This window comes from Thalia democratica, chromosome 6, assembly GCF_965202585.1.
Source record: "Thalia democratica chromosome 6, ktThaDemo2.hap1.1, whole genome shotgun sequence".
Lineage (NCBI taxonomy): Eukaryota > Metazoa > Chordata > Thaliacea > Salpida > Salpidae > Thalia > Thalia democratica.
The window spans coordinates 13,667,850-13,694,331 of NC_139170.1; the positions used below are offsets into that span (position 1 = coordinate 13,667,850).

At 27.2% G+C, this 26,482-nt stretch overlaps 1 protein-coding gene across 3 annotated transcripts in view; it reads left to right on the top strand.

The window, feature by feature from the left end:
* Window positions 1-26,482, top strand: part of LOC145837844 (1-phosphatidylinositol 3-phosphate 5-kinase-like) — a 52,893-nt gene that overhangs the window by 17,922 nt on the left and 8,489 nt on the right. For 2 of the 3 annotated variants that reach the window (XM_082945302.1, XM_082945304.1), the window contains 28 exons: window positions 257-432; window positions 1,303-1,471; window positions 3,324-3,421; window positions 3,621-3,735; window positions 4,140-4,317; window positions 4,576-4,743; window positions 5,447-5,599; window positions 8,485-8,648; window positions 8,819-9,041; window positions 9,793-9,865; window positions 10,361-10,478; window positions 10,760-10,892; window positions 10,954-10,991; window positions 11,402-11,549; window positions 11,934-12,072; window positions 12,932-13,211; window positions 13,943-14,134; window positions 14,627-14,800; window positions 22,083-22,195; window positions 22,499-22,673; window positions 23,112-23,274; window positions 23,599-23,846; window positions 24,271-24,430; window positions 24,767-24,923; window positions 25,060-25,130; window positions 25,309-25,366; window positions 25,689-25,769; window positions 26,015-26,121. In XM_082945302.1, coding sequence (XP_082801428.1) covers window positions 257-432; window positions 1,303-1,471; window positions 3,324-3,421; window positions 3,621-3,735; window positions 4,140-4,317; window positions 4,576-4,743; window positions 5,447-5,599; window positions 8,485-8,648; window positions 8,819-9,041; window positions 9,793-9,865; window positions 10,361-10,478; window positions 10,760-10,892; window positions 10,954-10,991; window positions 11,402-11,549; window positions 11,934-12,072; window positions 12,932-13,211; window positions 13,943-14,134; window positions 14,627-14,800; window positions 22,083-22,195; window positions 22,499-22,673; window positions 23,112-23,274; window positions 23,599-23,846; window positions 24,271-24,430; window positions 24,767-24,923; window positions 25,060-25,130; window positions 25,309-25,366; window positions 25,689-25,769; window positions 26,015-26,121 — 4,072 coding nt within the window. The remainder of the gene's footprint in view (window positions 1-256; window positions 433-1,302; window positions 1,472-3,323; window positions 3,422-3,620; window positions 3,736-4,139; window positions 4,318-4,575; window positions 4,744-5,446; window positions 5,600-8,484; window positions 8,649-8,818; window positions 9,042-9,792; window positions 9,866-10,360; window positions 10,479-10,759; window positions 10,893-10,953; window positions 10,992-11,401; window positions 11,550-11,933; window positions 12,073-12,931; window positions 13,212-13,942; window positions 14,135-14,626; window positions 14,801-22,082; window positions 22,196-22,498; window positions 22,674-23,111; window positions 23,275-23,598; window positions 23,847-24,270; window positions 24,431-24,766; window positions 24,924-25,059; window positions 25,131-25,308; window positions 25,367-25,688; window positions 25,770-26,014; window positions 26,122-26,482) is intronic. The other variant, XM_082945303.1, reaches the window with a different exon arrangement.

The window sequence follows — 26,482 nt, forward strand, 5'->3', positions numbered from 1 at the left end:
TGTATCGTACGACCATCAACAACAGTCTAGCGACATTTTGTCCTCGTTAGGACCCATGAGACTAATATGGTCGCTATGAAAAGTTTTACTCAATCGGTTAAATAAACGTTAGTAAGTACACTAGTACTTAAACGTCTGCTTGTTGCTAGATTCAAAAAATTCCAATAATATTTTATAAAATAAAATTACATATTAGCTGAAAGATTGTTTATCTATTAATATTCAACCTACCAAAGTTAATAAAAAATATTTTTAGGGAACTTTTTGGTTCCGTTACCAGGCAACAAAGGTGGAGGAGCACGACTGACGATGAAGCTTGTGATGACGTCACAATACGTAACAGTGACGTGACAAACAGCGAGGACCCGTTGTGGGTGCAGAGGTTGAAGGATGACAGTTTGCTCAGCGACACGGACACAGTTACTAGTTTCGGTTGGTTTTTATTTTATTTTATTTATGAAATTTTATTGATGGATTTTAGTAATGCTTCTTTGTATAGACGTTATTTGTTTCTACTTTTATTAGTTTAAACATAGAGTACAATTGTTCAAATTTATTAAATTCTTTTCCACTTTGAAATAAAATGCTGGATTTTATTTCAATGGTTTATTTTATATCTCAAAAACATATAACTTCATTTTATCTATTTTTATTACTAAGGAGAAGTATACTAAACTTAGTAAAAGATTTTGTATATTTAGATCTAAGTAGAATAAGAAGTTTAATGCATTTCCTAAAATGTTATTAGCAATTTTTTTACAACCAAGAGAAATAAAATTTATATAAGTTGTTCGTTGTTCTACGGGTATTCTTCTTGCTTTAGGTGCGGGAGGTCCTGAGATTTATTATAATAAATTTTATTAATTGTTAGGCTATAAGTTTCAGTGCCAGTTGATAAAAGATTCTACAATTGAATAAAAATATTCTTAGTCGTATGTTTAATTTGTTGTTTTTTACTGTTTTTAATTGATTCCGCATAACTGTAAGTTAGTACCGGTGTAGTAAAAGTTGTCTCCGAAAAGGCGATGTTCATTGTAGAGTATTGATAATGTTGTACAATTTGTTTGTAAACCTTCAAGTTTTACTTTTTTTTTTGATTAATTTTTATGAAGTAACTTATAACCCTAAGTAAAGCCTTTTACAGTCACTGTTGAAAGAAACTTCCGTTTATCTTGAAAACTTTATACTATTCAATTTGTTTGATACCTTTCAAAAATGAATTGAATTTTTGTTCCAAATTACCGAACTGCTTATAGATTAAAAAAAAACATTATATTTCTAAAAAAAACTTAATAATATCAGGCATCACTGGACTGGAGAGGTCGGCATCGCATGATCATGGCCATTTCAACAAAATGGAGCGTGCTGATTGGTTGTTCAGATCACGTGAGTCTTCCACAAGCCAGTCATCAAGCGTGCAGTCCACCATTGAAATGGACAACAACCAAATAAAGTACCTTAAAAAACCCAAGTTGGCTTTCAATCAGATTTGCTTGTTAATTTGTGATTAGTGTTTGAAAATTAACTTTTCTGGTTCGTTAAGTAACATTAAGAATTATTTTTTAACTAGAATTGCTAAACATTTAAAAATATTGTACAATAGTCTAAAATTCGTTTTTTACTTCTTCAAGTGGTTTACTACTGAAAACTTTAAAAGTCTGCAAAAGTACAAAGTAGAATCTCAGTTTTTATTATGCTCAAGACTTTAAAAAACATAAAAATACAAAGTTTCAGATGTCGTAGTTTATTTGCTTGACGAGATAATATGTTAGTTTAAAAAAAAAAGTTGTATATTTATAGGATACATACTAAAGCTTAGATCAGGGTATCTTGGAGCCCATTACAGATATTTATAGGGCCATAAGCAGCAAAAGGTACAAGGGGGAGTTAATAAAAGGGGCTACAGGAGGGCCATGAAGCCTAAATTTGAAACTTACACTAGACATTCTGGAGTTGTTAATGAAGAGCAAATAAAAAAATAAGGTCTTGGGTGTTTTTAATTGTAGTTTTGAAAGTTACACTAGATATAATGGTAAAATTTTAGAGGTTCTAGAGGCCATAAGCTGCAAAAGGGGCAGCCACAAGGCCATAATTTGAAACTTACACTAGATAATCTGGAGTTGATGATGAAGAACAAAAAAAAGACCTCTGGACTATTTAATGGTAGTTTTTAGAGAACTATTGTCAGAGGGGCCATAGCTTTTTTATTTCTTTAAAGGGGACTTCATAAAAAAAGTTTAGGAAACCCTGGCCTAGATTCAAAAAACATTTACTTATAAATTGTAGTTGTACTTAGCTAGTCGGTGGTTCTTTTGTAGAGTGAACTAAATTTTTTTGTTTTTAGGTTAAGAGTTTTTAATCAAACTCTATTATCTGTTTTTCTAATGAAAAGAATATAACAAATTTTAAAATTTGATCAGTATTAAATATATATCAGCTTCGCTACTAATTTTTTTATAGACATTTGTTAGTAGCAACTTAACACTTTTTTTATAACTTAAAAAAAATTGTTTTATATAATTATAATAGTTAATTTATGATGATATTATTAAATTAAAATAAACCTTAAGATTTACAAAAAGATTCAACTTTAAAGTGTTGTTAAATTAACAAATAAAATTTACTACTTTGTTTAATGTTTATTTAAATTTTAGTTTAGATTAGATACAACTTGTCTTAACTATCCACAGAAGATTTTAACTTAGTTGATTATATAAAACTAAACTATACTACTTAAATTTTAACAACTAGTTATACGTATATTGGTCAAATTACAATTTCAATTTTACTTCCAAATTTAAACTTCAAAAGCAAACTCATTATATTAACAGATGTTTAGATTTGTTTTTATGGAGATTAGCTTAAAACTACGTGAATGACTAGCAAATTTACTCCTAATAAATTTTGATTATAAAAATAAACTTAGACTTACTAACCACTTTTGAATGATTTAAATTTTAGCAAAAATTATTACTAACTGTTTAAGTTATTTACTTAGATTTTAACACGTTTTGATGGAAAACAACTTTAAAGTTAAAACTAAGCTAATAATATTTTTATTGAAAATTAAAGATATAAAATATTATACATAGAAATAATACTTAACTATTTACAAAAATTTTACGAAAAATTTCTGTTGAAAAGTACATTTAAAATAAGCTTTACTTAGTTTTATTTTTAAATTAAGTTTGTTTATTTGTTGATAAAATAGGTTAAAACTTTACTTTGTATATAAGAAACCTAACAAAGCCTCTAAATTATTAATTCAATCAATCTATTTTAAGACTTTCTACTTGAAAACTGATGTTTTTAAACAATTACAGATTATACGAAGGAAAAGTTGTATCTAACAATGATGATTTAATGCCTGGTCATTTTTGTGATGCTGATATCAATGAAATTAATGCTGATTATATCAGAAGTTTGTTAACTAGTATAGTTTTATTGTTCCTTTAAAAGTCTAACATCGAAATCGGTTCAAAACACAGTTTATACTTTTTACCTTTTGTTTAATAAAAATTAGTTGTTTTATATAAAATTAGTTGGAATAAAATTAGATTTAATCCTAGAGTAATAATTAAATGTATTTAAAACTGGTCTAAAAATTAAACATTTTTAAGGGTTTCTTGTATGGAATGGGAATCAGTTGAAAGCTGAAATAAATCGTAGCAATCAAGGATGGCATAATAAAACCATTTCACAAATTCCTTATGAACAAAAACAAGTGTTTCAGCTGTTAGTTTTATTATATCTAACTGAGTAATGATAGTTTTTGAAATATTGTTTTAGCTGTTGTAGTTTGTTTTTGAATAAGCTCTTTAGATCTCTTCTACTATAGAATTTTTTATAAAGAAAACTTGTATGCAAGTGTTAAGCTTATGTTTTAGTTATTTGGTGAATACTAAAAAATACATATTTTACTGAATAAAAATACTTAAACTATATTATAAGTTGCAAAAACACATAAATACAACATATCTGTTTATGAAGTTAGGTTCTTAAAACAATAACGAATTTTATTTTCAAATGATTTAGTTGAAAACATTTTCTAAATTTCTAAAAATATTTACTTGACAGTTTATTAAGTCTGAGTTATGGTAAAATAATTGATTTTCAACGACTTACTTTTTTTGCTCTAGGTTGAAATCGATGCAGTTTGAGCATCTGTTAAGATATTTGAAGCAGCAACTCATAAAAGAAAGCTTGGATCTCGGTTGGGCGCACATTTTAGTTTCACTTATCAAAAAAATATGTGATTTCACACAAATTAATGTGGAAACAAACATCGATGTTTGTCACTACGTGCACGTCAAAAAAGTGCGTTGTAATTGATAATTCAAAGTATTTCAAAAGAAAAGATAGAATGTTTCCTATAAAAAAAGCTATTTCACATTTTTCCGCTATTATTGCTTGCTTTTATTATTGTCTGTTTAAGAATTAATGAGCTAGATTAACATTATAAAAAAAAAGCTATTCTATGTTTGTAAGAAATCAAAAGCAATATAAGAAATACGAGCTAACAAACTCAGGTTTAATGTTGTTAAAACCTTTCAAGCATAAAAGCAAATAAAACAGATAATGGACGACGTGGCGAGCAGCAGCAGCTTGGTGAACGGAGTCGTGTTCACTGGCAACGTGGTGAACAGCAACATGAGGTCGACTGTCGACAACCCGTTCGTCATGCTCTTGTCGGTTCCACTGGAGTACCAGCGCGTTCAGCACAAGTTCTCTTCCATTGATCAAGTTGGTTTTTGCTCAGAAGCATTTTAGTTTAGGAATCCAGTAAGGTTTTAAACACAAAGTAATTTTCAAAGTTTGATTGTTTTCAGAAAGATGATTAATCTAAACAGTGTATCGCATGCAAGAAATTTAGTTATTAATTTATAAAATCTTATTAGTATAATTAAAAAAAATTTTATTATAATAAAATTTTTAATTTTTATTTGTTCATAAAGTTTTTATTATTGTTAAAAAATTACATTTAGTTTCTTTTTGATATTAATTTTTTTTTCTATATACATTTTGAAAATTCACTGTGGATTTATTACAACAACTAGTCAGTAAATAATACATGTTTTTTACATACTTTAATACATAATTAAGTTTTTTTCGAAGAAAGTTTAACTTTTGGTCTTAAAATAGAAAAGTCTCGTGTAGTTTATCTATTTTTATATGAGGATCGTAAAAAGAAAGCATGTAATTTCGGTCTTTTTTTTTTGTAGTGTTTTTAAAGACTTTTGTATGTTAGATGAAATAACTTATTTCTAATTATAATTTTTTTAAATAACAAAAAAGTATTAAGAAGTTAAATATACTTTTGTATATCTGTTAAAACTTATTAAGCTAATATATATACATATAAAAAGACAGTAAAATTTTAAATAAAATAAAATAAACACAGTATTATTCAACAAAATATTAATATTTAAGAAAAACTATTTTGCAGATAGTTCGGCAGGCGCCTGATTTTTTCAAACATTTAGTATCTAGGATTGTAGTTAGAAATCCTGACGTCATAATTACATCAAGTAGCGTTTCTCACATCGCAAGAAAACTACTCATGCAGAACAACATATCACTCGTCATCAACTGCAAACTGGTTTGCTTTTATTAAAGTTCAAAATATCATCAGACCACTAACTTTCGGTAGACTGAGGTCTCAGTCTACCGAAAGCTTGTGGTCTGATAATCGAATTGGTATGATCACCCCTTATGTCAAACTTGAGCTTGTCTACGAAAGTCCAGGCTTCTGCTCTGCAGACTTTAACCGATGTTCTTGTTGATTAGAAATAATTAAGAAACATTTATGTGGCTGTTTGAAAGGGTATTTATAAAATACCCAACTTTTTAAGTACTATCAAGTTAAATTATTCAAACTAATAGAATGTTTGAGAAGAACATTTTAAAAATACATATGTTTTAAAAAGCTCAATGTTAGTTGTTTGGCACTAGTTTGTTCTCGAAATGAAAACTACGTATCATGCCTAAGGTTTCTGCTTGGCGACCAGCTAATTGGCCGTACGTTGCCCGTTCCTATGCTATGTTCTAGAGTTAATAATTAATTAAAGTTATATAAACATTTTCTGGTTTGTTAATTTTCAGTTCATTTAGCTATGGTATATTTATAACAAGGGTGGAACAACATGCGGCCTGCAGGTAAAATCCGGCTTGTGATTATGTTATTTTTTAATAACAATAATTTTTTTAAATAACAATTAAACAAATATTTGAAAATGTATTCCTGCTTGAACTGAAAACCAATACTTGCAAAAAGAATGATAAAACTACATAGTCGATAAAATTTACAAAAACTTGTCAATTTCATAAAAATCTTAACCGAAACACCATTAGAGTTAATACTCTCTAATTTAGAGTCATTAGCTGCTTAGCCAGTATAAAATTTTGCTACTTTTACTTAACTTGAACAAATAACCCTAAGTTTGAAAGTTTATAATCTCTACAAATCTCTGCAAAACTATTTTCTTTGCTATTAAAGATACTCAGCCAATTTACAAATTTAAAGAGGTCAAGGCATAGTAATTCATGTCTCATGTCAATAAACTCATTAAAAACGTTTAATATACTTGTTTTCCTGCATAAAAAATTCATGAATGTAAAAACATTTTATACAGTACTTTTACGTCTATAAAGTATTCTGTAAATCTTAAAGATTTTTAGTTTACTTTCATATTTTAATTTTGACTGTCACAAACTTCAAACTGTTTTTAATGTTCAAGTAAGATTCGACAATTTATTGACAGATACAATACTGAAGTTTTGTTCAATAATTATTTAAATTAGTTGTTTTAATTGGGTATTTTAGCTTTTGTTTTACTATATCCGGATTTTTTTGAATTAAGATCAAGCCGAATCCGGATGTTTTTTCAAACTAACATCCGGTTGGATCCGGATCCAGAAATTTATTTCATATTAAGATCCGGCTGAATCTGCAAATTATTTTCAAACTTAAATCCGGCCGGATTCAGGTGTAAAGAGACAATATCCGGCAAGATCCAGATCCTGGATCCGGTAGATTACTAATTTAAACACCTCAAACCAACGTTCTTAAATATAACAAAGCAATATATCGCTTTTTGTGATCTCTAAATGTATTTATTAACTTTTTTTAAAATGTTTGACTAACGTTTTGTAACAACACTGAGATGATATTTCATTATTTAAACAGTTCAGTTGAAGTAACAGCTAAATTACATAGTTTTTTTAGCCATTAGCTAACTATCTGGTAAAAATAGAAGTAAACTATACTAATGTGTACTATAAACTTTTTAAAGTAAGTAACTCAAATTTTATCAAAAAATATTGAAGCGATACTTTTATTTTTTTTGTTTCGATGAGATTGTAATTCAAGGCTATAAAAAGTTTAATATTGTTAATGAAATTTTTAAATTATTGAAATCACGAAAAAACTTTTAAACACTGTAAAAGTGTAAGCTAATCAGAGTTGCCAAAAAACATTGAATCCTGGAAAAACCTGGAATTCGACAGTTTATGTAAAAAAACCTGAAAAACTGTTTTTTTTTAGAAATTTCGTAAAAAAATTAAAATTTTAAAGAGTTTATACATGTAAAATAATGAAATTTTGATTAGATACGAAAAATCTATTAAATAGAATAAAAAATTATCTATAAAAAACATATAAAGTAGCATTACAGTATCCTTTAATGTTGTTATACTAATCAAAACAGTATTTTTTATTTTACATCTAATTTTATACTAAAAATGTACCAAAAAAACATGTTCTTAAACTTCTTATTGAATAATTTTAGAATTTGAAGGTGTAAACTAACTGATAATATAAACTGAATAATTGTAAAATGTTTTATTTAAGAAAGTAAAAGCGTTTGTGACATAACTGGTGCTTTCTAATGCATTAGATATTATAATCATAAATTAAATTTGTTAAAAGATTTTAAATGTTTAAGTTTTACTTCTTTTAGTTAAATATTTAAATTTCCTAAAGTTTATAAAATTTATAACCTGTTTTTCTTGTAATTTATTCAAACATAAGTTGTTTTGGTTTTATCCTTTTCTCTGTTTTTTTGTAGTCACAAGTACGTACAAAAACAAGAATTATGATTTTTTATCTTATTGTAAATAGTTATGTAATTACTACACAGTTGAATTATTTTTAATATTTGCTTTCAAACTGCATTTAGTTCACTCAACAAAGTTACCTAAGAACATGAAAAAGTTGTTTCAGCTTGAAATCCCAGTTAAATAGTTGTTAGATATGTACAGTCTTTGGTTGAGAAATTTATTTATCAAAAGCTAAAAAAACGATAAGGTATAAAATATTATTCCTCAAAGAGTATTTGAAAAAGTTTATATTGTCTAGCATTGTTAGTGAGTTTACTTAAAGTTTTTTTTTTAATATTTACTTTCAAAAATCTTTATTTAAGATTTTACAATACGTGTAAACTGCTTTAAATCACTATTTTGATCGAAATCTCTTTGTAACAACAGTCGGTAATGGAGAGGTTGTCGAGATGTACGAACGCGGACATAGTGAGGTCGATCGATCAGCTGCAAACAGCGAGGCTGGGCACTTGCAGCAGCTTTCAAGTTATTCAGCACAAGCACGGCACTAGAAGCTGGTCGCAAAACGACGGAATTCTTCAATATTACAAGTAGTACCTAAAAGTTTTTTTTTCTGAACACGTTACAGCATTAAAAAGCAATATGTTATGAATATTTATGGATTCTAAATATTATAGTTTTTGCAATTACCTTTTTAATACTTAAAGTAATTTATGTTTAAAGTGTAGCAAAAGCCAAAACGTAAATTTCATCTTATCAGAAATGCTGGTAACTTTACGGACAAGTACAAATCGCTCATCCATGTCGAGGGTTGCGACCCTAGCAACGGGTGCACCGTGTTGCTGAGAGACAAGATTCACAGTGACGTCACAGCGAGTTACGAGAAGGCAGCGAAGCGTGACAACCAGGCGCTGCAGAGGCTTGCGAGGGTTAAGAGGGTTTTCATGTTCGCGGTTAAAATGGCGTATCACCAGAGACTTGAGGTTTGAAGATTTTTTTCCAATATGAGGTCTATGATGAAGTTGGGTGGTAGTAATTTTTTTGATAAGTTTTCTTTTAATACAATATTTTCTACTTTTCTTTTAGGATGTTATATCTAACTTATAATTTTCTTACTAAACTAGTAATAAGTATTCGAAAAGAAGTAAAAAGTGCGTGTGTAGGTCTGATTAAAACCTACAAACACATTGATTTTGTAAAACAATAATTTTTTTTGAGGTTTGAATAAAACAAGTTTTGAAATATAGTATTTCAAAAAGATTTAAATTTAATTTAATAACTTTTTTTTTTCTTTTACAAAGAGATTTTTTAATAAGACCTACGTACGTATTTTTATTTTTTTCAAAGATCCATTCCTTATTGAGTTATGGTTGTTTAAACACTTTTTTGAGAGTTAGAAGTGTCGGAATTTAAATATTCATGTGTTCATTTTTTGTTAAGCTATGATTTTTACAAATCATAAAACTTCTTTTGAATATTATGAATTTTATTTATTAGTTGTAATATCACTAACAAAGTCTTTTTAGTTTTTTGTTAATACTTATTATACATTTTTGACTAAATAGACAAGTTTTACAAAGCATAGTTTAGTTAGTGTTAAAAATAGTTTGAAACATTAAAAAGACACGGATTATTCTTATGAAGTTTTCTTTTCGTTAAGATCAAAGTAACTAAAAAAGATTAATTTTTTAATTAAAATTATTTTCTCAGTTTAACCTTTAATTATTCTTTTAGCTCAGTTATTTACTGGATCAACAAGATATGTCGACCTTAAACTTGGAAAATACAAAAGAAAACTTAAGAAAAGGTTGTTACTAAATTAATAAAAGTTGTTATTTAAAGTTTTATTTGTTTTAGTTTACCTAATTTTACAACTAATAATAACTTAAATATTGTTTAAAAAATTTTATCTATGTTTCTAAAAAGTATGAACTACTAACAACTGCTTAAACTGTTCTTGAATTTAAGTTAAACTCTTAGTTTATATGAAGTTAGCTAAATTCGTGGATTATCTACAAAAATGTATAAGTTTTTTCTTTTGGACGTCTTTATTGACCAAAGTTTTTATCTAGGTAATGATTAAGCATATTACTCAAAAGAAATCGAATTTTTTGAACACTTTTTAAATTAATTGTTTTAGCAACAGTTTATAAGTGTTTAAAATTCTAGTTTTTGATTTATTTCATAACTTCTCTGTTAAGATTTTATTTTAAGACTTATAAGGAATGTTCATAAGGTGATAGTTCTATTAAAAGTGATTAATCACTTAATTTGTTTTCAATAAATGTTTGTTTTTTCACAGAATCTTCTGAGAATGATGACATATCTTCAGATTTTGATTCAACAATGAAAGACAATTCAAAATCAACAAATTATCAGTTGGATTTGTTTAATTCTGCTTTCAACAAACTTTGTTTTAGGTAATTTGTATTTTTTAATATAAATTTTAACTACTCTGTATGACAAATTTAATATTTAATAAATTATCAATAAATGGTGACACTTATCAAAAGACTAAAGTTAAATATAAAACAAGTAAAAAGTTGACTGTGCTTTTTTTTTTCTTGTAATATTTTAATAAAACAACTTGTTTTTAAATACTGTACTTTGAAAATGCTTATGTTTCTTTGATACTAGCATGCAATCAAAAACATTTATTAGTGTACAGAAGTTTTGAGTTATGCTTTAATTAAAAAAACAGCACATCGTTTCTCGTAAAACCTCAATTGCCTTTTGTCTTGTCTGAAACAGCTGGGAAATCGGGCATGAACGAATATTTCAGAAAACCGTTTTACTGGTCTGCTAATTTCTCTATCAGTGTTGACGAACAACAGGTAAATTAGTTTTATTTCAACAAGAGTTTTGTTTTTATACTCAAACCATGTTTTTTTTCAGTTTAATGGAAGTATAAGTGACAGTAGCTATCCAACAAGGTTTTTGTTTGTTGTTTTTTTGTTATTAGCTTGTTATATTTACTATTATTCTAGTAACTTTGTAGTTTAGGATGAAAACTTGAAATTTTTTTAATTAATGTCGGTAATTACACTGAAATTTGTATCAAAAGACAAAAAAAATTGATAAAAAAGTTGTTTAAAACAAATAAACTTTGATTTTTTAACGTTTGTATAAAATTATTATTTTCAATCCACCGTTAATGTGGAACTCAAGTTTTTACTCATAAATTTAAAGAGTTTTGTTAAAGGGTTTATTTCTTTAATACTTTTTATATTAATTTCTACGTGAAAAAGTTATATAAAGATTAACTTTCTTTTACTTGCTTTTACTCACTAAAATTTAGGTTTTTATTAAAAAAATGTATTTAACACATACAATATTTTGATAGTGATTCAGCAAAAACAGACAAGGTACAATTAGTCAAGCCTGTTTTTCTACCGATATCTGTTGATCACACTGAAGAAAGAATTCTTTCTACAAATAGTCCAAACAAAACTCCTATTAAAAGAAAAAGTCCAACCATTCAATCTAACTTAGTTTGTTGTATTTTAGAACTGATTGTTAAAAATATAATTAGCATTGAATAAATTTAATTAGTGTTTGTTAACTTAACTACCAGTTTTATAAAAATGCAATAAATTGTTTCAATTTATTATCATTAATATTTTAATCAGATTTAACTTTTTTTTTGTTTTTGATCTATATACAGTTTTATATATTTCTTAATATTTTTAAAGTTTTTTTTTTTAATTTCTATCTACTGTCAAAATCAAGCTCAAATATTTAGCTCATGAGTTTAAATGTCTAAAAATAGACTACAAAAGATTGAATCCCTCTTTCTTAATAAAATACTCTGGTAAGCTTATATACGTAGTCTAATATACACCTATTTTACTTGAATAAATTTTATTTTTATTAAGGTTCTCCAAATTGAAAGTAAATTGGTGAGTAAGCATCAAAGAAAAAGAATAGTACTCCCTTCATCAAATAAAATAAAAAAGCCTATTTTATCGTCAGAAGTTAATACAAATGAATTTGTTTACAATACTGATAAAAAATGTTAGTTATTATTATTTAATGTTAATGAAAATAATATTATTTTTAAAAGGTCAATTTTTTTTTACTAACTATGTATTTAGTTTGTATTCTTATTAACTCTTTTTTTTTGAAATGTGTAGTTGTGACAGTTAAAACTAATTAAAGTGAATGACAATATTAGAACTACATAATATTTATCAAACAATGAACAACTTAACCTGAAAACAGTTCTTAATGAAGTCAATCTCAAACTCTTATTTTTTACTAAATTACTTTGATCAGACAAATGGTTTTGTATAAAAATTATTTTTTTAAAACATAAGTGAATAAAAAAAAGTTTTAGACTTGTTAAATACATTCGAAACTAATAATTACAAAAAAATAGTGTTTGTGTAATAATTATTATTACTATGAAAAAAATTAAAACAAACATATATTGTACAATGTACGTACATATATATCCAACTATACCAGGGTTTCCCAAACTCATTTTCATGAATGCCCCCTTCGCAGAAATTAGAAAAATAAATGCCTAATTTATTATATACAACCTACTAGAAAATTTCCCATCTACTTTTCGTCGCCTTACTAATTACATTTCATGATAGCCAAATTATTGCACACTTTGGAAAACCCTGTGCTATACTTTTTTCAAATTTTAGTTAGAATTAACACAAAAAATTAGGTTTGAGATTTGTATCTTTTAAAATATCTTGTACTAATTACAATTAAAATTATAATTTACTTTAATGATTTAGATGTAAAACAAAAAGGTGATAAAATAATATAAAACCTGTTAGTTGAATTGCTTCTTAAAACTATTCAAATTAAAGCTATTCAAAGGCAAATAGTTCAAACATGGAATAAAATTCCATTGCAGGTTACAGTAGGAAAACAGAGGGGTTGAGCGTGTGGGAGTGCAACCTGATGAAAAGGGTGTTCCGTGAAGTAAGTTACCACGACAACGGCAAAATGCACATGACAAGCATCGACGAGCATCAGAAAGAAAATTCCCCTTTCACGCAACCGGAGGGCGTGTCGAACACGTGTGCGAACGACGACCTGGGGTGGAAACGTGGCAGGAAAATGGACATTGTCAGGGACAAGATTGTCAGGAATGTCAACCACTCTTCTGTCAAGGATGCCCTCGCTGATTTCAGGTTGTTATAGTTTTTTTTTTTGTTTTTAATAATTAATTTGTTAGTTTTGTGAAATACCTTATTAGCTGTTTTTCAAGTAAGAAAATAATAAATAAATTAAATGTGCATTTTTTTATATTTTCCAAATGAAATTACTAATTTTGTATAGTACTCTAGTTTAAGTAAATGTTTATACATAAGAAAATAAGTATAAGTTATTTTGTTCTTATTAATATTATTGTTTATTTTTGCAACTTTATAGTTACTTCTTTACTTACCTAATTTTTTTGAACATTCTGTGCTATATGTCTAGTCTAAAAATACTTTTTAATTCTACTTTGCTTAACTTTATAATAACAAGGGCTTTTAAAATTCAACTATGATAGAAACAAATTAAAAGTAAGTCTTTTTTTTTAAGCACAGCGGAGTTTTTTAGAATCTTTACTGTACAGTTTATTTTTTTCTTTCGTATAAAATTCTATAACCAATTGAATCTTTTTACCGAAAATTAAATAAATAAACTTTGTTAAATACTTAAATGTTATATTTCACTTACTAAGCAAACTTTACGATTAATAATTCACAAATTCGGTTTATAGATTCTGTTTGATTAGTTTTTATACAAATGAAAAAAACTTACAATGATAAATTTAAAAAAAGTAATTGAATATATTTGAACTAAATGTGCATCTTTTTTATACTAAGTGTATAAATACTTATTATGTATGACTAAAGTTAAGCAACTTGTACAGAGCGTTTGGTACGAAAAGACGCAAGCCAGCAAGTGAAGTTAAAATGTCCACAGAAACCCCACCTCTATCGCCATCTAGCAAATCGAAACTGAAACCAGTGCAATTTGTGGCGGGAAATATAAAGGAGTGTGATTGGTTGTTAGATTGCATGGATTCTACAAACCATCAACATGTGCATTTGCTATTTAGCAGGTTTATAAGAAAATTTGTAACTAAATTTATTTTTGTAAATTTTTGAAATGAGATTTTTGTTACCTTTTTTTTTGTATATAAACCTCTTTATGATTACGTTTTTCATTAGCATTTAGTTGGTTTGGTTTTTGTTGCTTAAAGTAATAAACCTTTTTTATACTGTCTTCTAGGTAATTTATTTACACTAGTTACTTTGAAATTTAATTAAGTTTTTTTTTAGCGTTATGTTTCTTTTCTAATTGTTATACAAAATCTTAACTGAATTGTCTACTTACTTTACTGAATCTTACTTATTTTGGTAGTATTATTTTGAAGTTCCATACAGCATGTAATACTTTTAAATTTTTTATTAATTTTTTTTATTAAGCTTAAATTAATTTAAATCATCACTAACAATTGCCAAATTTTTAAAAGTATGTTTACTTTTTAATAATAGTATCAAGTTTACAGACTTATATTTCATTAACATAATTTTATGTATAATTTGAACAGTCACAGTAAAAAATCACCAATCTACCCCTATCATTGTGTGATGCCCTACGTAGTAGACATCGACTTCTACTCTTCAAATGATCTCACTTTAGGGGGATTCCTTGACAGATTCTGCTTCAGAACCAATTATCCGTGCAGATCTTGCAAGAGACCCATGGTAGAACACGTTAGAAGGTTTGTCATCCTCTTTTTTTTTAAATTATTTGTCAGATACTTAATTAAATGAAACAATAATCAATACTTTAAGCAGAGTACTTTACTGTTTTTTATATAAAAACTTTTCATATCCGTTGCTAGTTTTTATCATACGCCTTCTAAATGGCAAACAAGAGATGAGCTAAAAAGCTCTGCAATTATAAAAAAGCAATTAGTATATAAAATGCACACAGTTAACTTTAAAGAAATGCTTAAAAAATGTTTATTGAAAAAATATTTAATACATTTTTTCTCTTAGAATATGAATACATGAAATGATTTAAGGATTTTTTAAATTTAAAATGTAAAATAATGCTTTACTTATACATTATATGCAAGATACTAACTTTTAGTTACTAGTATTAAAAACTTCATTTCAAAACATTTCTATGTGTCTAAGTAAATCAAAATTGCTTTTGTATAAAGAAGTGCGAACAAAAACGTTTAGGAGTTGTAGTTTTCGTTAAAAATATCAAAATTTACTAAGGATAGTTCATGTGCTAAAAAACTGGTCTTACTCATTCTGTAATGTATTTACTACTGAACATATTTTAACCTTTTTCAGTAAAACTAAGTCGTTTTTATTAATTTTATTAAAAATTATATACAATATGATTAGGAATCCAAAGTTTGTTACCAATAGTAATAACTATAGTTTAGGGCATTAGGGGTATAAGCTTTTTTTGGTCAAAAACAGCATATGGACTTATGTTTTTGCAAATCTCATAATCTTTCACATAATGTTTTTGGATTGGAAAAATATCAAGTACTTTTTTAAAAGTTTGTCGAAATGGGTGTCAAAGGCATGTGTATGTTTAGTTATATAATCAGTAGCTTTGATTACCAATATTTCTTTTTTAACTTAAAAGTCAAGTTTAAAATTGAAGAAAACATAGGTAAAATGTTTGATTTTAGCTTTTTATCTATAAAAATAGCCGATTATGTCTACTTTTCTTTTAACTCACGATCATTTCAAGTTTTTCATATCTATCTTGATCGTTTTAACATGGTACGTTTTAACTTAATACTTTCATACTCGATTTATATCTAACTTGATACGTTTCTGAATTATTTCTATATACGTTTTTTCTATTAGTTAAACATTAATAACAGTTTAAAATTAAGTTAGAAATAAGTTTAGACTTAAGAAACGAACCAGGTCAGAAAAGAAAAATTTTTGAAATTAAATCTGTTAAAAAGTACAGTAATGTTAAAAACTTTGAAGTTACAAATGATGGTAAATCTATTAAAACAGCTTGAGTTGATAATAGTTATAATAATAAATAATTATAAATTAGTTTAAGTTTACAAAGTTTATATATTTACAAGATTTATGATCTAGAATCTTTATAAGTGTTAGAATATTTGCCAACACAGTGAGTTACAAGCATTGAACATAGAGATAAAAGCAATTAACAAAAACATAAAAAACTTAAACTATTTTTTATAAAATAGACACACTGGTTTATAAAAATAGCTTTTTTATTTTGTGCTAAAGTATGATAGTGTTAACAAAAATCTGGTTAAAATGTTATTAAAAAAGTAGTTGATCTAGCCTTAATTGTAAGTAAATGCAGATTAAATAATAAAACCATTAAAAAAATAAAAGCATATAATTCAAAATTAAATGCTAATTAGTATTTATTAAGTTTATTTTTCTCTAAAACTAATTGTACTTGTTCTATAAATTAAAAAAAACTGCAGTTCATCAAAAGTTGTTCACTCTAATGTCATACATGTAGATAAATAACATACATACTAGAGTTTATATTTTTAAATACTTAACGCATAATAAGAATAGTTTGTAGAATTAACAAAAAAAAGTAATTAAATTGTTTTATACACTATGGAAGTATAAGTCCACCGTGTAAGTTAAAATCGCTTAAAAAGTTATAAAAAAATATAAAACAACTAAAAGAAGTTTTGGCTTCAAAAATTTAAAAAAGCATCTAGAAAGAGGTTAAAATTATTCCCTATCTTCTTTATCTGTTGAGTAATTCGATGACTCGTAAGACTTCACAACCTCCCTTCTAATCGGCTTACTCATTGATTCTTCGAGAAAATCCTCCATTTTCGTCTTGAACTGCCTGTACGAAGAATCGTCGCATTTTTCTTCCGCTAGGTGAATACACTGCTTGGTGGTGCGAACTTTTCGCTCGCTTATCAACCGCTTCAGCCTGTTCTTTGTCTCCATGTCGTCCAATGACTGTGAAAGATTTTAGGTTTCAGATGATTTATACAGCTTTAAACTTTTTTTTTTTTAAAGTGATGCCTTTGCATTTACCAGTAACAATTAACTACCAAAAGTATTTTCGGAAAAAATAAAAATATCAGCATGATGATAATAGCTAAAAATATTTTTCTGATAAGGGGTGGACAACTGTATGTGTTGATATTATTTGAGTAGTAACTGTTATAAGTTTTCCAAAACAATTTATTTTGTCTTATATCATCTTAGATAAAAAAAAAGTTATTTCGACTTTTCAAGTGTATTTGAGTATTCAGTTTAGTCTTATCGGTAGTTTTTATCTAAACTTTTTTAATTTTACTAATGAATAAGTCAAATATAATACAAAACTTTTAATAATACCTATACATGATCGCCCAAAAATCATATTTATATAACATAAGAGTGATCAAACTTTGTTTAAACAAAGGGAGTTGTAAGTTTATAAATATATTAAATTTGTTTATTTAAAAGTTATAAATTTTGACAACTGAATTTCAATATCAAGTTTTTGTGAAGATTATGAAGTTACAGACAAAAAATTTAAAGCTCCAAATTAAGTTCAGCATAACTAATATTAATTGATCTGTTATGTAAAAGTAAAACTTTAAGTTTTGAAAAATCTATTACAAGTTTATACTTTAATAATAGAAAAAAAGGGTGTTATTTAAAGACTATTAATTGCTATCCGAATAAAATTCAACAAATTACTTTCATAGGGCATTGCAAACATTGATAGGCTTTTGTCAGTTCTTCCAAAGCTTTTGCGTGAAATTCTATTTCTATGTTGATGTATTTTGAAAATATTTCCTCAAATTCTTTAATACTCACTTTACTCATGTTCACATATCTGAAGAACGTTAAAGCCATTAAAGATCACTTTAAATTTTTTCTAACGTTCTAAAGATATTTTTAAACAAATGAAAATATTGAAGTAGATAATGACAAATTTATAAATATATTTCAATAGTTAAAAAAAACCTTTACTTATTACAAGTTTTGAAAATTCATTGCGCTAAACTTAACAGCAAAAAAAGCAAAGTTTTATATAACGGTTGTTACATTCTTACATATTAGACTAGGAGTTAAGTTGGCGGGACATAATTACCAGAGTTTTTTTTTTGCGAGCTGTGAGTTTTCAAAATTTGTTAAATAAAAAAAAATTTAAAGGAAAAAAATCTAATAGTCATTCAGTAAAACTACTGTGTACTGAAAATCAAATTAAGAGCTTGTTTAAAAATATTTGGTTTTCTGATTTTGTAAATTTTATTGATTTGCACAATCGAAAGCTTAAAAATTGGTCTTAGACTAGAGATTTTGTTGGCAGACCGGATTTTGACCGCGGGCCGTATGTTGCCAACTCCTATCTTAGATAATAAGTCATAAAAAAAAACTGTTTACCATTTAAAATATTTAGTCTAAACTAACTATAGTTAAGTGAAAAGGATAATTTCTAAAGCATTGTTTTTGAACAAAAGTCATCCAAGGCTATTTTCTTGTTTATCAAAGAACAGAGCAATTTTAAGTTATTCATAAAACTCAGCAGATTTTTTATAATACTTTAACACCTGACACATAATTTTTGAGTTTTTTTCTATTAATTGTTTTTATAACCACACCCTGAACAAAGGAGCTTAAAAGACTGTAGAAACAATAAAAAAAAATCTTTATTTAGCGCATTATAGAACCATATACAAACAAAACGTTCATGAAAACTACACACTATCCAATGTTATAACTTAATGTGCTAACTTGTTCATGACCGATTGATCTGCTTCCTTCCTCAGTTTCTGCGCTTCATTCAGCTTGGCGCGTTGCGTCGATTCCTTCCAAGTGTTCATGCTCAGTTGCGCTTCTCCAGTGAACTTCCCCTGCGACTTGCGCTTCTGCTTCCTGGCCCGCTGCACGAACCCCGACACCCCTCCTTCCTTGTCTCCTGATAACTCCAACATAACTTGCTTGTACCTGGAAGTTGTAGAAAACAAATCGGTTTAAGATAAGTCTTAGGCAAATACTTTAAAAAACAAAGACTGTTTTAAATGCTGTGGCTATAAACAATTTTTTAGCTTACTCAAAACTATATAAATATTTGAACCTTTTCCTCACTCGTTTTTCCCGCTGTTTGCAAGTGTACGCCTCCTTGGCCACGGCTTTCAATATGGCCCTGTGCATCGCGTTCCTCGCCTCCAGTCCCTGTCTGTACGAGTTGCTGATCTTAGCCACCAGCCTGTCCACTTCAGCCTGCCTGAAGTTCTCCAGCAGATACAAGTGCCTTGCCATGGCCCTGGTCGTTGTCTGGAACAATTCCAGCTCTTCTGCCGGCTGCTCGAACCTGCGCTTCCACAGCGACGTTGACTTGTAGTCCGAATATGCAACGATGTCCTGCAGCATTCCCAGGTTGGCGTCCATTTCGCACCTCTTGGCGCGGATCATCTCGGTAAAGTTATCCATGAAGTCAAGCTCTAGTTTCCGTTCTGCGTCGTAGTTAGCCAGGATGCAGGTTACCCAGTCCTCGTCCTCTTTGCTCATCGTGTCGTCGTAGTCCAGCTTGGAGCTTTCTGCTACTGGGGCAAGCTGGTCTACGATTTGTTGCTCTAGTTCTGTTTCTTTTTCTTGGCTCTTGGTGTTTGAAACTTGGTCTAAAAAGCTGTTAGTTCTCAGGCTCATTTTGTATTTTTTGTCTTTGCTGATTTTTCTAAATTATAAAGTAAAACTTGAACATTAGAATTTTACGTTTTCATATCGGCTTTATAATGTGACGTAATATTTACTTTGCTCTTTTTTTTTTAATTAAAATTTCTTACTGTTACAAAAATCACTATTTTGTACAACACTTAAAATCCTTTCGCTACTTTTAAAATCATTGAACTATAGCTCGAATGTCGTGCCTTTTTTGTAAAACTGAAACTTTACAATAAAGAAAACGGTATTTAAGGTAATTATTAGTCCTTAACACTAGTATAATTGAAAGTTTTGTGTTTAAAATAAAATATATGCCTAGTTATACTAACATACAATAAAATTAGTTTTTAAAATCATAGAAAATGGCTATTTTAACTATTTTAAAAAACGAAAACAACAGATTCAGAGATCGTTTGTTTTATTTTCAATTCTTTTCTAAATAGAATCTTAAAGAATTCTAATAGGATATTTGTTAATAATGTTTGCTAAAAAAAGATCCAACTGAAACAAGTTTGTTGTAACATGACTACAACAGTTTAAAAAATACTTAATTTATTAAAAACTACTTACGTTTTTCTTTGCCATAACTAGCATAGAGAATATTTATTATTTTTTGATAACTTTATTACTAGTTAAACCTGAATTAAACGGTATTTTTAGTTTAGCAATGTTCTGTATCAAAACATAACTTTTGTGTTCTTAAAGTTGTAAGAAAACTAAAAACTACTCATATAATTGCACATTTTGTAAGCAATAAGTGTCATTAAAAAATTTTATTTATTGATGAGAAAAAGTTTATTTTACAAGTCAGGTGTTTAACTATGTAGAGTGTATCAAGCTCCGACTAAGCTCAATCTTAAAATTTCAATGTAATAGTTAAATGAATTTGTTTTCAACTTTAAGATGTAAAGCTTAAAAACGTATCATCAATAACAGAAGTAGAAGGTAAACAGAAATATAACTAATTTTTTCGCTAAATATCAATTTACTTTATATTAAATTGCATGAAGTTTGTTTGTACAACAGCAAGATGTAATAATTTTTTTAAACATATGCTAATGAAATTAAAAGTTAAAACTAACTGTTGATTTTTTTTTTTGGTGTTTGTTAGTTTTTTTATAACTGTTTTACTAATAAGACTAATTAAAAACTTTTAAAACTTGTGTTTTAATAGAAATGAGTTTTTAAAGTCTATAAAACTTATATAAGAAGTGTTTTTATATTACTGATATAAAACAAACTTACTATATTATTAACAAAAAACAAGCGATTAATAACTTAAAATTTACGTTTTTTGGTAGTTTAACATTTTGTCGAAAGCTAAATCTCCATAAACTTACTAAAAACTTAAGTGAAACAAAATATATTATTACTTATACTATTCTAATCATGTAGTTAACTCATTTAAAGTTTCTTTTTTTACTATAGTCAAACAAAAGCTTGTTAGTTTCAACAAAAACTTATCTCAAGGCCATCATAATGTTAAAAGCATCTGTTAAAAAGTAGTCCACTAACAAGTGGCTCGTTGTGGCTATGATTCTTGCTTTGGGTGCGAGAGGTCTCGGGTTCAAATCCCGAACGAGCCCAACCTTTTATTAGTTTTTTTTAATTAAACTCTAGTGAAAATTGAAATTTATTTAGTTTTTATAAATTTTTTGTAATTTAAAAATCCTTAATTTAATAAAACCAAACATTGCACATATATTATCAGGATTCGGCAAACTGCGGCCCGCAATTTTTTCTAGCTAAAATCATCTTTCTAAAAAAATTTTTGTGGTTAAAACTTACAATTAGGATCTTAGTTTAGAAAATAGTACTTTATTGTTGCATATTTTGTAATATTTTTAGTGTAAAACTGAACTTTTATTAATTAGTTCAAATTACTGCGGTTCGCAGAATTTTTTTTATACAGTGCGGCCTGCGAGCATTTTTTTTTAGATAACTGATCCGCTACTTATAAAAAGCTGTAATTTCAAAAAAGTGTAAATAAAAGGATTTCTTTTTGTAATTGTTTTGCTTAACGCGATCAAACATTTAAAATAATTGTTGTATTTTTCAAACCCTTAATATAATTTTCCTAATAAAAATTACAATTTTATAACTATATTCTTAGCTGGTTTCATAAAATGTAAAAAATAACAAAGATATTTACCAACCATATTAAAGAAGAAACTAAAACAGCTTTAGATTTTTTTGTTTCTAATACAACTTAAACTTCTTATTTCCTAACATAAGGTATAAAAATAAATTTTTAAAACATTTGCTGTTGCATGCACATTTTTTATCAAGTAAAGTTAAGCTTTGTATTTTACTAAAATGAACTGTTATTGAGTTAACAATTTTTTCCAACAGTTTTGTTCATAATGGAGTTGTAATGAAACTTACTTTAAAGGAATTATCAAAACCAGTTGAATTATCTGAAGTGATTACATGGTGCTTGGATCCTATTACTGAAAAATCTACTGGTACACTTTTAGATAAAAAAGATCCATTTTAATTCTATAGATTTAAATAGTTTACTACTCTTTCTACGTTTTAAAATCTGACGTAAACATAGTCTATAAAAAAAATTGTAAAATATTAAAACTGCAAAATAATACAGTGTAGGTATGTACAATAAACATATCTTAAAAAAATTTTATTTTACTGCTTTCAAACAAAAAGCATTATTTATTTGTATGTAAAAGTAATTTATGGTTAACAAAAAAAGTTACAATTTATCTATAAGTAAAAAGAGTTTTTTTATATAAAAATTATTCGCAATACAGATATAAAAGTTTTATCAAGAGATGCTTCGAATATTTCATTCGCGAAATTTGTTGAATTGAGACTAAGCAATTTTACTGGTGATCCAGTTGAACAAACTTCTAATAAAAGAAGTGCAAGTTTGGAAGAAACGGCCATAAGTCAGCCTTTCAAGCAGTACCAATATTTCTTACACAAGTTAGTTATATTTTTAACTTATACTTTCAATCGAAATTTTTAAGATTATTTTATGTTAAAGGCTAATATATTTTTTTACTAAAAATGTTTAAGTTGTTACTGCAGAGCTCTTGTTTAAAAGTTACTTATTTAATTTCGATTATTTTGTAACCAAATAAGAGAGCTATGAAATAGAATGAATAAAACTTTATACCTTCTAAATTGTAACTAATATATAATTAAGTGGTATTAATAAGCTTTTATGACTAACGCTGCAAATATTTTATTAGTACGCTGCATTAGTTATAAGCTAGCTTTTTATAGAAGTTTGTTTGTTCTTTTTTTTACATTTTTGTAACTTGTGAACTTAGTTTTTTTCAACAATTTCATATTGACTAAAAACTTATCTTTGTAAAACTAGCACAAATATTTTCTTAAATAATTTACAATTTAAACCAGGAACATGGTAGCATCGTTCAAGTGCAGAGAGGTGAAAGTAAATGAAGTCATGCTACCACCCAGCTGCATCAACATAAGCGGGAGAACTTCGTGGATCAGGAGAAAAGGTGAAGGATCTTCCATGTACGAGATCATCAGTGAAGAGGCAGCCCACGTCTCAGATGTTTGTTGTTTGCCGATTATAAGTCTAAACGGTTTTAAATATTTTACTTTGTATTGTAAATTGGTGATCTTAAGCATTTTTCAAAAGCTACGCACACTAGACTATAAAAATATGAATTAATTACAAATTATTTATAAATGTTATTGTTAGTTTTTTTTCATATGTTTTGAGTGTTTTAATGTATGAATAACGTGCTAAGAATTTTTAACTTGTGTTAAAATTAGATATTGACAATAAAAAATACAAAACAAGCGTCTTTTACTATCATTTTCCCATTTTACAAAGTTTTTAGTCCGCGCAGTAAAACAGTTTCTGCACACACAGGTATTGTACGACACGCTGGAGCAGATAAGCAAGGTGATCAAGGAAACCGAGAAGAACGTTCCTCCTCAGCTCCTCCAGCAACCTGCCAGCAGTCAGGAGGATCCTCCTTCCCAGGATGACGCGGACGGGGTGAAGGAGTCGCGGGCGAGGTGCATGGCGGAGATGAGGAAGGCGTACGATCAGGACTACAACGAGATGAGGAGCGAGATCGACGCGGTGCACCTCAACCTGCAGAAGATCAGGATCGGGTTGGTTGAAGTTTTTGTTTTGTTGTATGTTTTCATTGGTGGTGTTTTCCGTTATGTAGGTTTAGTTGAACATTTATCTAAACTATTTTTGCCTCGTAAATTAAAAAAGTTTTACCAATTAATTAAAAAGAATAATATTTTAATGTTGTTTTCGTAATATTAATTTCTTGGAAACCTAAACTTCTTTAATTGCTTTAATACACGCTTTTTTGGAAATTGTTTTTTTTTTTATTTACGTATGACGATAAAAATAAATTAACATTTTCTATGTAAATAAGTAAATAAAAAAAGACTTTTATGTTCTGAAAATTTTTCTTAAACATACATTTGGAACATTTTGGTATTAACACGCACGCATAAACTCAAACACACTCATTTAAACTCTACTTAACATGGTTTTTAAATATTTTTTAATTTGTTTTAGACACCAGGAAAAAACAAAAAGTGAAGAAGTAGATCTTAGTGAAATCCAAATATCAGAAGAAGAACAAATTAAATTACTTAATATTCTTCTTGTAACCAGATATCATATCTACAAACTAGTATGTCGATGGAAGGATACTTTTAATCACATTAACAATCAGGTTTTCTTTCAATTTTTTTAACTTTAAGGAACAACTAACTTTTTGCTAGTTTTTAATAAAACTTTAATGAAATAAATTTTGTTTAAAATTTTTTGCTTTACCATAACTAAAATTTAAAATCTTCTAAGTTAAAAACTTGTAAATTTATTTATAAACTTATCAACGTAGTAGTTTAAGACTGGTAGCAAAAATTTAGATCTTCGTTTAAAACTTAAGTTTGGTAACTTTTGGTTGTTTTTGTTATTTTCAAAACTAGTTCATGGTGGAAAAATGTATGTATAGTCTCTGTTTAAAACTTACTGACATTTGGTATACTATTTCAAATTACTTCAACAGGATCGTCAATTGAAAAAGAACAACAAACTTAATCATGGTGTTTACACAACATCTAGTAACTATGACGTCCTATCAAGACAAACATCGATCATGACTTCACATAATCACTCCATGGATAGTGTTTGTATGGCATCGCAAACTACTGGTCCTTTGTCAAGTTTGTAAAACAGTTTATGAGTTTTGCTTTTTCCCTTTTGGTCAAAATAAAGTTATTAACTTTTATATGTCTTTTTTTAATTAATGTACTTTTGTTTAACTTCATAGTATTTTTAAGTATTTATATATTTTTTTAGTGAATTCAGCTTCACCAAAACATATACAAGATGACGTTTCATCTTTAAACTTCAACACTGAAAATAGTCAGGTTATTTTTTTTATTTCATTGTACTGTTCCTTCAAAGTTTCAATTTAAGGTTTCCTTTATTGGCTCTGCCTACATTATTTTTTCAATTTGATACCTTCATACATAATGACAAGAAATCTAAGACTTACATAACGCTTTTACAAACATCAAACTTCTACAACTTATCAACTTATTTCAGGCATCGTTGGCAATACCGGAGTCAGTTAGAAATCGCTTGAATTCAGAAAGTGAAAGTGGTTTGTACTGTTTTGACTTTATTACTTTCTTAATTAACTATCATCTTTTTAATTACTACTAAATTAAATAGTTTGTTTCACTGTAACTCAAAAATAAGGTAACGATCATATACCATATTTAGTACAGTTTTTAAAAAAGTATTTGATTCTATAGTTACTTAAAACTTAAATAGCTAGCCTTAAACTTTATTTCAAGCTTTCCATTTAAACAAATGTCTATTCTGTGATAAAATTTGTTTCTTAACTTTGAAAAACTTTTAATCACGTAGATAGTTAAACAAAACTAATGTTACAGTTTTTTTAAATATTATTGATATTTTAGTGTTTACTAGTGGCAATTCCCCTACCTCCATTACAGCTCCTATAACAAACTCAAAATTTCTCAAAAAAGCTTCAGATACATGTAAGTTTGAAGTTACACTACTCAATTAAAACAAAAATATTGTAAAACACAAATTTTATTAAAGTCACTGTTTTTTTAATTTTATAACACTTTACTTTTTAAAGTGAAAGTTGATCTAGGTTGACCTTAAGTTAAAGCTCTGTTTAATTGTAATATCTCACAGATTATAAAATACTTATTTATTTTAAAAATGAAATAAAAGTTAAAAGAAACTTTGAAGTAATTAAAAAGTCATATGTTTACAGTGCAATCTTTAATTCGACCAAATTCGTCCATTGAAACCACATTAGAAAATCCGTTTCCTGTAGAAGAACATTATGAGCTTGATCAGTTTACTAAAACTAACATATTGGTTTGTAATTTAGATTTTTAAAAGAGTATACATATTATTATGAACTATTTATAAAATTTTATAGAGTTTACCAGAAAATTGAATTCATTTATATAGCAGTTTATTAATTAACAAGAAAAGAAGAAGAACTCGAATACATTTTTTTCCTTAATTTAATATACTAATCTTAAAAATAAAAATAATTTTTTTATACTTTATATTTGTTTTTTTTAGAATTCATGTTAAAACAACTTTAGTAATAGTTATCTTAAAATCTTATTTATTAGTAAGCGCTAAACTTAGTAAATACTGATAAAAATCTATGAGTATTTACTCTCAAAGTTATTGAGTATTTACTGATTATGAAAAACAAAGTGTTATA